Source organism: Gossypium arboreum, chromosome 11, assembly GCF_025698485.1.
Source record: "Gossypium arboreum isolate Shixiya-1 chromosome 11, ASM2569848v2, whole genome shotgun sequence".
In the NCBI taxonomy this organism is placed as follows: domain Eukaryota; kingdom Viridiplantae; phylum Streptophyta; class Magnoliopsida; order Malvales; family Malvaceae; genus Gossypium; species Gossypium arboreum.
This window is the reverse complement of record NC_069080.1, coordinates 5,963,859-5,976,205: the sequence shown is the minus strand read 5'-3', so window position 1 is coordinate 5,976,205 and position 12,347 is coordinate 5,963,859. Positions and strand designations below refer to the sequence as shown.

At 37.0% G+C, this 12,347-nt stretch overlaps 1 protein-coding gene across 1 annotated transcript; it reads left to right on the top strand.

The window, feature by feature from the left end:
* Nucleotides 1-682: 682 nt before the first annotated feature.
* Nucleotides 683-7,890, top strand: LOC108473321 (protein ESSENTIAL FOR POTEXVIRUS ACCUMULATION 1-like). The gene is made up of 10 exons (XM_017774816.2): nt 683-1,081; nt 1,734-1,796; nt 1,896-1,990; nt 2,274-3,122; nt 3,217-3,289; nt 3,404-3,541; nt 3,625-4,410; nt 4,495-6,852; nt 6,946-7,015; nt 7,199-7,890. The coding sequence occupies exons 1-10, from the start codon at nt 1,009-1,011 to the stop codon at nt 7,626-7,628; spliced, it is 4,935 nt and encodes a 1,644-aa protein (XP_017630305.1). The 5' UTR covers nt 683-1,008; the 3' UTR covers nt 7,629-7,890.
* Nucleotides 7,891-12,347: the final 4,457 nt, after the last annotated feature.

Here is a 12,347-nt window from a genome sequence, read left to right as displayed (position 1 = left end):
TGCTACTAAATGATACTTAAAAATAACTATATATCGAGACTTAAGTTAATTATTTAATAAAAATACATTCTCATTTGAACAAAATAACTTTAAACTCAACTTACTTTGTGATTATTTTTAACAATACATTTTATTAGATATAAAACATTTTTGTGCAAAAAGCAATTGTGCGGGCATCATTTATTTTGGTTTGAGAATCACGTAGTACACATCATATGCGCATTGTAAATGTTTTTCCAACTTATATATATATATATATATATATATATATTTGCAATACGTTTGTACCTTTGTTTTGAAGGTAAATACTCCAAGTGATACCACTATACCTATATGGCTTATGCAGGAGGGCATAAAATTGGAGTAACAACTGACAATACCGGTGCCCGAGCTTAGTAGAAATCTAGGGTTAAAATGATAAATTTTTAATTTAAATTTTTATAATTTATAAAATTATTAAAATTATATTTAATCCTTCAAAATATTGATTTAATCTTTTAAAAATCGTAAACAGCATAAAATTGGAGTAAGCAATAATAAGTAAATTTGATTTTTTTATGTTTTATATAGTTAATAAGAAATACAATAAAAATTATCAAAAATATATTTTATAGCTACATTTAAATTTCAAGTAAAATAATATAAAATATTCATATATTTCTCTCTTTTTTTTTTTTCCATCCCGAAAGGGAAACTCCCCATTTCAAACGAAACGCATAAGTTTTGTTTTATTTATTATTTATCATCCAAGGTCTCTCCTTAAAAAAAAAAAACAAACAAAATCCTGTTCGTCCTTATCAAAATCAGACCCGAACCTCAAGTTTTAGAAACCCTAGCCATTTCCGCTCTTTCGTTCTCTGCAGAATCATTCCCTCTTCAAATCCTCTATCTCTTTTGCTATTGAGCCATCTGATCTCACTCTGTGTCGCCATTTTCCAGAACCTTGAACGCCGCCTATTGCCCGCTGCGATCTCTGCCTTTTAGATTCTATCAATTTTCACAGTCTCGATGGCTGACGGAAAACTCGATCTACCCGATGATCTCTTACCCTCAAAAATCGGCTCTGACCACTTCGCTAAAGGTATTGACACATTTCCTTTTTTTTTTCGTTTTAGTTTTCGTTCTCTCGTTTTTTATACTACAACTTTTAACTTTTTGGATTCCGATCGCGGTGGTTTCACATTTTAATTCAATCCTCACGTTTGTCTCAAATTTTATCCGTTTACGAAGTTTTTCTTTATTTGAATTTGAATAGTTTAATTTATTAATTCTAAATTTCAGATTGCGTTGATGATTCATTTATTTTCCCCTAAGATCTCGTTCAATTTTGTTTAATTGCTTTCTGTTACCGCGCATTAATTTAACGGTTTTCGCCAGAAAGGAAAAAAGGGAAATTCACGATTGTTTCTATGTAAAATTGTATCAGCTCAAATCGCTCCTTTCAAATTCTCCAGTGATTAGAGAATATCACTTTAGTTACTTCTAAAAATTATTGGGAAATTTTAACTGACGGCCCTGAAGTTGATATATAGTACTACGGCACGTTTTATTCTAATTATACGGAAAGATTATTCAAAGAAACGTTCATCTGTTACATTTAGGAAATTTGGCAGTTCAATCTCAAAGCATTTTTTTGTTTTAAGGACTGCATGAATACAAGCTTGAAAAGTGAGGTTAGACAGTTTCTACAGCTTCACCTATGCAGTACTTATCTTAGTTTCTGTTATTGTTAGATGAAGCTTGGGATAGGAACTTGGAGGAGAAAGGACTGACTGGGCTACTTGATGACAACAAAGGTAATAATATTTATCTTAATGTTGAAATCTTGTATTTTTAAAATCACAGGAAGCTCTTTTCTTGCAAGAGTTTAACTTTTTTTTTATTGTCACCAATAGATCAACCAACTTCGGAGAGCAGCATACCTCTGTCCCCACAGTGGCTCTACTCTAAAGTAGCTGAAGCAAAGACATTAACTGTTGGAGTATCTGGGGTATGGCACTTTTATTTCTCTTATCAAATGTTTTAAGGGTGCTGGTTGCCATATGGGTGTTTAATTTGTTAGTTTCTAGTTTCATTTACTTCTCTGTAGTGGAAGTATGGGTAAGTAGTGTATATGGTTTCAAAAAAAAGTAGCTTGACTAGATTTGAAGAAATTATTTTTATTTTCTTGGTTTATTATGCTCATCACAAATATATATTTGACTTAGAGCTTGTGGCTATTTTTCATTTTGGTTTGTATTGTTTCAGTTTTATAATTTGTTTCCTCTTAACAGGATACAAAAGCTCCGAATTTGTTGCCTCATGGAACCCCTGGTGACCCAAATCTGAAAGATAGTTGGCGTTTAGATAGTTCTCAGGACAAGAAAGAATGGAGGAGGACTGCACCTGATCTTGAAGGCAGCCGACATTGGCGTGAAGAGGAGAGGGAAACAAGCTTACTTGGTCGAAGAGATCGCAGAAAAGAAGATCGTCGCACTGATATTTCTTCAACAATGGATGTTCCTGAAAATAGGACTTTGTTGCCTTCAGAACGACGTCAAGATGTTAGTAATCGTAGTTCAGGGCATGAATCTCGAAGGGACAACAAGTGGTCTTCGAGATGGGGTCTTGAAGACAAAGAAAAGGATTCTCGAAATGAGAAGAGGACAGATGCTAAGAAGGAAGATGCCCCTTCTGACAAACATGCAATTGCTGGTGGGGGACGCACAGCTTCTGAGCGCGAGAACGATTCTCGTGATAAATGGAGGCCACGTCATCGGTTGGAAGTTCATGCAGGTGGGTCTGCTTCTTACCGCAGTGCTCCAGGATTTGGTTTGGAGAGGGGACGAGTGGAGAGATCAAATGTGGGTTTTGCAGCAGGACGAGGAAGGCCAAATTCCAATGGGAGCCTACAAATTGGGAGGCCACAATCTGCTTCTGTTATTGGAGCTCTTCCTGTGGATAAAAACATGACCCTTAATGCATATTCCTACCCAAGAGGAAAACTCCTTGACATGTACCGCAAACAAAGGACTGCTCCAAATTTTGACAACCTACCTGATGAGATGGATCATTTATCCACAGTAACACAAAAAGAAATTGTTGTGCCTTTGGCATTTGTTCCGCCTGATGCAGAGGAAGAGGTCTGAACCATCTAGTTTGATTTATAGAAGAAGAATGTACTCATCTTTATCCTTCTATATGGTTGCCTAAAATCTTCTTGCGCGATTCTTACAGGCTGTCCTTGGAGATATATGGAAAGGAAAAACAATAAGCAGTGAAGTGGTCTACAACTCATTTATGGATGCAAGTAGGGATCAAATGATAGCATTGCTTCTAGTGTTTCATTTATGTTGTAACTTACTTACCTAGTAAATAATTAAGATACCTTTGACAGGATAAGTTATTTGCCCTGTGATTTCAGGTGAAGGAAAAGAGTGTTTCTCAGTTAACATGAAGGATAGTGTTGAACCTGGTGAGAAGGCTGCTGTAAACAATAATTTTGAGGGGAGTCATGCTGAGACATTTTATGTGTCAGATTCACAGATGATTATGAGCAAGGGTAGGAAACTTTCGATTTTAGTTGTTGGCTATCAGCAGTCCGTTAAGGATAATATTAATGAAATTTTTTGTTTGTCATTACAGAAATGAATAGTTCAAAAGAATGTGTACAGAGATGCATGCCACCATCTGATGTAGATGTAACCAATGCTTTGGGGTCAGATAGGGAGATGGGTGGTTCGACAAATTACATGGATGAATTAAAATCTTTTGATAATCGGCAAGTAGCTGATTTGAAAATACAAAAGGGCTCTAATGTGAAAAACAATGGATCATCCATGAAATTTGGAGGGGGTGAGCTTCCTGAAGACTCAAGTTCTCTGTTTGGTTTTCCGTCACTACAGCCTACTCTAGGCTGTAACTCGATAAATGTTGAGGGCAATATTCCTGCACATTCACTGGAAAGTGCTATGCCTCCCGAGGATATGAGCCTGTGCTATCTTGATCCTCAAGGGGTAATTCAGGGACCGTATTTGGGGATCGACATAATTTCATGGTTTGAGCAAGGTTATTTTGGTACAGATTTACCTGTTCGATTGGCAAATGCTCCTGATGGGTCACCTTTCCAAGAACTTGGTGAAGTCATGCCTCACCTAAGAAGGAATCCTGGTTCAGCCTCCAGTGTTAGTGCAGATACCAGAATGCGAGTACCTGATCGTTTTGAAGGGAGCTTGGAAGAGACCATATCTTCTTCTGCTCCTGCTCCTGCTCAGGGATCTGCCATTGGACATGAGCAGCAGCAATCTTTGTCACCTTTTGAGGCATCTGGTACTAACTTTCATTTAAGAGGGCCTTCTCAAAGTTATCATTCTGAGCACCAATTTTATGAAGATCCAAACATCCATAATTTTGCTGTTGCACAAGCTGATGGTAAGTTCAATGGGTTGCCCCTACTGTTTATATTGTTAATAATTGACTCTGTTAATGATGCCTGCCTTTCCACGTGTGATGCAGAAATCTTTTTTCCAGGAAGGCCTGGAAGTGCTGGTGCTGACCATTTGAAAGTTTCTGCTGAGATGCAAGATCCTTTGCGTCATCCTGCAAGTCATTTATCCATTGCAAATGAATTTTCAAAGACCAATGCACCTCATCGGGGTGATGAGTTGCTCCCAGAGGCTTGGTCTGATGATCATAGAAGAAATGCTGTGTTTAATCCTAACATTCATCTAGGCACTACTGGTGCTAGGCCATTATCTCACAGGGAGCAAGAACACAATGGTTTGGACCTGGTACAGCACTTAATGTCACAAAAGTTGCCCAATGAACCTCTGCAAGAGAAAAATAATTTCTTTCATGCCCTCCCACATTCGACCGGATTTGGTGTGGAGAACATCCATAGTTTTGATCTGATGCAGAGCAAGAATCTCAACCATCAGCAGTCAGTCCATCATTCAGCTCCGCATATGGAACATGTTTTGGAACTTCAATTTGAACAGCAGCGGCAGTTGGAACTACAACGCCAGCAGCGTCAGTTGGAGCTTCAGAGGCAGCAGCAGTTGGAGCATCAGCGGCAGCAGCAGTTGGAGCATCAGCGGCAGCAGCAGTTGGAGCATCAGCGGCAGCAGCAATTGGAGCATCAGCGGCAGCAGCAATTGGAGCATCAGCGGCAGCAGCAATTGGAGCATCAGCGGCAGCAGCAGTTGGAGCTTCAGCAGCATCAACGTCTGTTGGAGCTTCAGCGGCAGCAGCAGTTGGAACTTCAGCAGCATCAAAGACAGTTGGAACTTCAGCGGCAGCAGGAGCTTCGTCACCACCAAATTGAACTGTTGCAGCAGTTGCAACAACAACATCTACAGCAGCAGAATTCTCAAGCTCAACAGATTCTTCTTGATCAATTGCTCCAGCATCAGATTTCTGATCCTGGCTATGGTCAGGATGTATTTGATGCTGCTAGAGACATCCAACTTGATCAGGTTCAGTTACAAAGGCATCTTCTAAGTGAATTGCAGAATAATTCTCAAGCATCAAGGCACCTGGATCCATCACTGGAGCAGATCATCCAAGCAAAGATTAACCAGAGTGCAGTCCAAGGGCAACAGGCTGATTTTTTGGATTTCATGTCCCAAGCAAAGTATGGCAATATGCTTCCTTTGGAGCATCAGCTCCGTCTTCAAAGAGAGCAGTTTCAAGTGCAGCAGTTATCTAGGTCGCTGAGCCAACAATTAGGAATGGAGGAGGATAGACAACTTGCTGGTTCTTTGTCTGTAGATGAAGTTGGTCAGTTTGTTAGGAATCCTGGCATTCATCCCCAGGCTCTATCAATGGAGTTGAATGGTTCAGATCTTCACCAGAAGAGGCTTTCATCTTTTGAAGAGCAAATCAGCAATATTAAAAGGAATCATGCTTTGCGGGAGCAACAGCAGCGAGGGACTTTTGACCCCAGCCCTACAGCATTTGCCAGGTCTGCTCATTCTGCTGCTGCTCCTGGGATGAAAGTAGACAATGTAAATTCTCTAGATCTTGCTGAACATCTCTATATGCACTCTAACAACCAACTGGGTCCATTTTCTTCTGGTAACCACACTTTTAGCCAACAAACTTTGGGTGATGCATATGCATCTCGTCCAGATTTAGTCTACCACTCTGGGAAAAATGAGCAGCTAGAAAATAGTTGGGGTGGAAAACAGATGCAACAATTAAATCTTGAAGCAGATTTGCAAAGAAGGGAGTCTGAAGTTGATTCAAGCACTTGGGCATCAGCTGGAGGGATTCATGAAAAGTCTAAAAAAGCTTTAATGGACCTTCTTCACCAAAAACTTGGTATTCAATCGACAAGGTCATCAGAAGGAGATTATCAGTATTCTACTTCATCTTCCAGAGGCAGGGAAAGCTTTTGGCCTGTTTCTGAGCCACAAGCTTCCCATTTTCCTTTTACTCATTTCTCGAATCAGGAAGTTCATGTAAACAACTCATATCTGGAAGGCCCTCAAAATTCCAATTCAGGTGCCTTATTGCAAGATCATTTGTTTGGAGTTGCTGCCAGTGGTGGTGTCAACCAGGTGGCTAACTGTGAACGAATGCCTCATAAATCCAATCCGGGTTCTTTTGCTGAAGATCAGTCATTGTTGTTGGGCGCTGAAGATCTGTCTTCTAGTAGTTATGCAGATGCTAGCTTAGTGTCAAAATCTGCTGTGGATAAGGAATTGGGCGAACTGGAGGGGAAGGAGAAGAAAAATGGATTGAAAAGCATGCTTTCAAGGACTGGTTCTGTGTCGGGGTCTGAGGACAATATTTTAGAGCAAGTAGAGATGCCTTTGGACTGTGCTGACCTACAAAGTAGAACCCATATCCGTCACGATTCACTTAGTACCGGTAATCTTCAAAAAAAAAAAAAAATCTCATTAAATGGCCTTTAGGTTTTTTTATTTTTTGTATGAATTAAATCATAAAAGTGAAATGGTGCAGGTGGGAATGGCAGGTTGTACAGTAATGAAATTGGATTAGAGAAATCTGTAGAAGACCCTCCTAATGATAGGTGACACTCTTTTCTCTCTAATGTTGATGTTGGTGAATTTTTTTTTTTTTTGTTGGTGGGGGGGGGATTTTATTTAAACCGCTATGACGAGTCACCTTCATAATTGACATTTGACACGAGTGCACATCCGACTAACTCTTTTTATAAAGCCATCTAATCTAAATAAGCTCGTCTTATTGGTAGGTTACTGTCTGGAGTGCCAAAAGGGGTTGATAAAGTTGCACAGATTTCATCATCGCAGGATGTATTTTCCGATCAAAACACAGTGCCATTTGTGAAGCAGAAAAGCCTTACAAGTCAGGCAAAGAGGACAGTAGAAACGGAGGCATCGGGCAAGATAGATGTGAGTATGAGGAGGACCTCATCTTATAATGAGGCTGCACTGTCTGAAGCATCATTCATGGAGATTCTTAAGAAGCCGGCTCTTCATGGGGCAGAGGTCCCCGTGTATGGCTCTGCTTTTGAGCCACCATCATCTGATGGTGCTTCACAAGCTGGACGAAGTGGCAAGAAAAAAGGGAAAAAGGGAAGACAAATTGATCCTGCCTTGCTTGGTTTTAAGGTTACAAGCAACCGTATTTTGATGGGTGAGATCCAGCGTCTTGACGATTAAATTCTCTCATTTACACGCACCAGGTCTTGTTGTACATTTTCGCTGTAAATTTTTTTGTTAGTTTTGTTAGGTTAAATGCTTAGCTTGGGCAAACAAACATTTAAGGCGACGAGTAAATGGGAGTTAATATTTGAAATTCATCGATTTAGACTTTTTCCCTTTTTTACATAATTTTTTTTCCTTATTTGATAAAAAAATTGTTTTCTTTATTGTACTTTCATTTCAAAGGTTTTATGGATTCTAATATGTTGGAAACTGATAAGGTGCGAGTATTGTGGTTATGGTTCTCGATTTCGAATTTGTTCTACTTTTTTTAAGGTTAGTCTCTTGAGTTTTGCGCGTGGAGGTTGATCTTCCATTCTATCCTGTGTATTTTTTTCCCATAATCGAAGAGCTTTAAGAACGCATAAATTTTGGGATATCAAAAGAAACAACATGAAGTTACTTGTGATCTTAGTATTCGATAATCGACTAAGATCGTTATTAATTTTTAGCTCTATCTATAGTGTCAGCATAGTGGTTACCCTCTCAAAAGGTCTGTTGGACGTATGTACCGAGAAATCTCATCAATAAAGTTCTGCAATCATGAATGAGCTCCGAGTAAAATGTTTTCATTTGTTTCATAAGATCAATAACAACCAAGCTTAACAATAACATTGGTAATGTTCATTCTCTGAGCGAATAAAGGTCGGTCCCAAACAACCCAGAGTTGGTCCATAATGTTGGTGGTGGCGCCAAGGTTAAAGTGATTATCAGCAACCCAATTGCCACTAATCATGTTTAATGGCTCTCGTGTTAGTGACTCCTGTATTATCAAGGGAGGAGCTGTCAACAATTAACTTTGAACAAACCTTGTAAGGGGATTTTGCTTGGCTTGAAAAGATAAGGGATAACCACAATCTAGATCCATAGGAAAGAGTGAAGAATTCCACAGTGAGAGAGATAGCTCTAGACTGAATATCACTAACACTTAAGGTTGTATCAAAGATGACTGCATTTCTAGCAATTCAAATGCTTCAGAGGAAAAAAGCAAACATGGTTAGCCAAGGGATACGATGACAAGGAAAAGGTGTTTTGGAAGTTCTTAAGCCAATATGAGAATATTCCTTCGAACGCTAGAGTTCGAACTCCACCAAAAAGAGTTCACCATCTTTTGTAGAGCATCACAAGAATTAAGGGGAGCAAAAAGACACTCGTGCAGAAAATCGATAACGCTTGGGCAATTGTTTTTAAAACCACCTCCTTCCTGAGCTTTGACAGAAGTTTATTCTTCCAGCTATAAATATTTTTACTCAAATGATCCCAAAGAAAGGAGAACACCTATTTCTTTTCCTTTCTCACAAGCAATGGCAACCCCAAATAATGACTATGGTTCAAAGTGGCTCAGACCTCCAAAGAAGAGCACACCATTTGTCTATATGAAAGTTCGGTGTTAGAGCTAAATAGAATTCTAGATTTATGATAATTAATAGATTGACCCGAAGTTGCCTCATAAGTAGAAAGAATAGTCCTAACGAATTGGCACTTCCCATCTTTCTCCTTGAAAAAGAGGAAGTTATCATCGGCAAACAAAAGATGTGAGACACTCAAACTCCCTCTACAAATAGAAATATCATGTAGCTCTGTAGAAGAAAATTGAGCCTTTCAGTGCACAAAATAAACAAATATAGAGAAAGCAAATCACCTTAGAGAAAACCTCTACTCGAAATAATTAGCCCAACATCCAACCTGTTAAATGCCATATTATATTTAACCCGTCACATCCCAAATTTGGCGGATTCAAGAGAAAGACAAATAGTTGTGAAGGTTATCTGTTTTGGCCCACTTTGGTAGTTAGTTTGCCAATTTATAAGCTTCTGGCGAACTAATGTTTGGCACATAAAGCATCCGCCCATAGAAGTATTTAAGGATTTATTCTTGTAATATTCTTCAATTGAAGAAAGAGTATGACAAGCAAAGAGTACGCATCAAAATGTTAATTGAGCATGATGTGCCTACTAAGTATATGTTAAAGTTGTAAGGGACTAAAGTGTCTTTAAGGCCACGCCATATGCGAGTTATCACCATAGGTATGGTACGCCAAGTGTGCTCGAAAGATGTGGAATATGAGTTCTGCAATGTGATTGGTTGGGAGTCAACTAAGTTAATAGAATAGTCGCCGACATCATACTTGTAACCGTTTTTGTTTAGGTAAGTTCGTATATTGTTTAAACTAGTTATTTGTTACTTTTGGTAACATGTTAACTATTATTCATGTTAGCATAGTTTAAATTTAATAATAAATGACAATTGGTGATTTTGTACTAAATTGTGATATTGACTAAATTATGATTATGTTGAAAAATGAAAATTTTATGGTTGTGAGCTTGTTGTGGTACAATAAAAATGAAAATTTATTTGGAAATGAAAAATGACTTGTATGAACCTCGTGAATGCTTAGGATATAAATGACATGTCATTAGGGTTATTATAGTTCGACTGCTGGTCTTGGATGTCCTACCGATGGCTGAGGTCCTACATTTGTTGCGGATTCTCCACAACTCATGTGAACAGGCCTATTTCATAGCTAGTATGAGCATTTACAGTTACAGTTACACTTTGTGTGAGCATTATTCTCGCGTATTCAATGTTATTTCATTTGGTTCATCAGGTCTTAAATATGAAAAACGAAATGGCTATATGGAATGAGACAGTTAATGGAGAATTTGATATGAAATATTGAAACAAAATGTGATATACAAAATGATTACATGTTAAATGTGTAAAATGAAATGGTTACTCAAAATGGTTATATGAAATGATTCTACGAAATGGTAATATGAGATGGGTATACAAAATTGTTATATAAATGAGTATATGAAATGATTATATGAAAATAGTTATATGAAGTGATTGTACGAAATTTTTATATGGATAGATATGTAAAGAGAGACATTTGAAATGAACACTTGAAATGGAAAGATGAAATGTTAAATGAATAAATGTTGTATGAATAGTATATCAAATGTGTAACACCCTTAACCCGTATTCGACTTCGAAACAGGGTTTCGAGGCATTACTAGAATTTGCAGATCACCTAAAAAAATTCAATTAAATACTTTCCGATTCAATGTATCATATAAATAAATATATTACCATTCAATCAACGACTTGGCACTTGTATAAGTATGTGGCCTAAATTCGTTGATATCGAGCAGTGATTTGAAATCACTAAATCGACATGTGAGTTTAGATATTAGTAAGTAAATGTTAAGTGTGGTTTTAGAAATAATTTTGAATTAAATGAAATTATGTAGTATAGGAAGTTGTAGATAAAATGTAATAAAAAGCGAGGTATTGAGGCCTCAATTCATAATCGAGCCATAAATATTTTTAAAAATATTTATGGAGTGTAAATAAGTTAGTATTAAGTTTTCGTTAGAAAATTTTAAAGTTTGGATAGTCAATTAATTGAAAATGACTAAATTGAAAAAGGTACAAAACTTGATAAAATGATTAAATGGCTCAAGTGTTAAATGAGTGAGGACTTAAAAGGCAACTTAGCATAAAGGGAATGGATGAGGCAGCATAAGCAAGAAAAAAAAATCTGGAATCAGGTGAACTAAGGGTAAAATGGTAAATTTACAAAATTAAACAAATAAATTGAAATTGAAGAGATTTCTAGGCCATTCTTCTCATAATTTCGGCCAGATAGCCATGGGAGAGAGCTTTTAAGCTGATTTTGCACAATTTCACTGCATGTGAGTTTATTTCTTGCCCTTTTCTTATATTTTTTGTAATTTTAAGACTTTTGTAATTAGGTCCAATCATCTAATTCATTAGTTTTTGATTTGGTGGGTGAAATTGGAAGTTACCCTGGCTGAGTAATGGCAGTATATGATGAATTATTATGAAATTGAAGTTCTAATTTCATATTAAGGTTGTTTTATTAAGTCATTTTGATAGAAAATGGTATTTAGGACCTAATTGTGAAAAAGTTGTGAATTAAATGTTAGTGTTGAAATTCAGAATATCAAAGGTTATGAAATAATTTATAATGATAAAATAAAATTTTAATTGAGAAAAAAATTAGTTCAATTGATGGGTGAGATGAGCAGGGACTAAATTGTAAAAACTATAAATTTTGGGGTAAAAGTGCAATTTCGAAATTTGAACAGCATAAATTGTGAAGTGAAATAGAATTCAAATAAATGCTAATGAGTAAAAATACTTTATATTATAGATCAAGAATCCAAAGAAGAACGAGAAAAAGAAAAAGTTGCGGAATAGTCCCTAAATTTCAATATCTTCTACAAATCAGCCAGGTAAGTTCATATGTAAATGTTGGTAACATAGTTATTATTTTAAACATTTTTATGTTATTTAAATGATATGATAATTATTATGAAATATTATACTCGTGATAATTGTTTGATAATATGTCAAATTATGTGATATACTTGGAAAATGTGAAATACTACTGAGTATCGGTATCAGCATTCCGTAGGAGATAGTTGAGACACATGATTGGGAAAAAGGTCCCGTTGAACCTTAGGAATGGATTAGGATACAAGTAATATGTCACTAGGATATTTGGGCATCCGAACTCGTTGAGTTGAGTCCGAGTTCACTTATGGATGCGAATGTCCGAACTCGTTGAGTTGAGTCCAAGTTCGAGAAATGTAACTAGGCATCCAAGCTCGTTAAGTTGAGTCCGAGTTCACTTATGGATGCTAATGC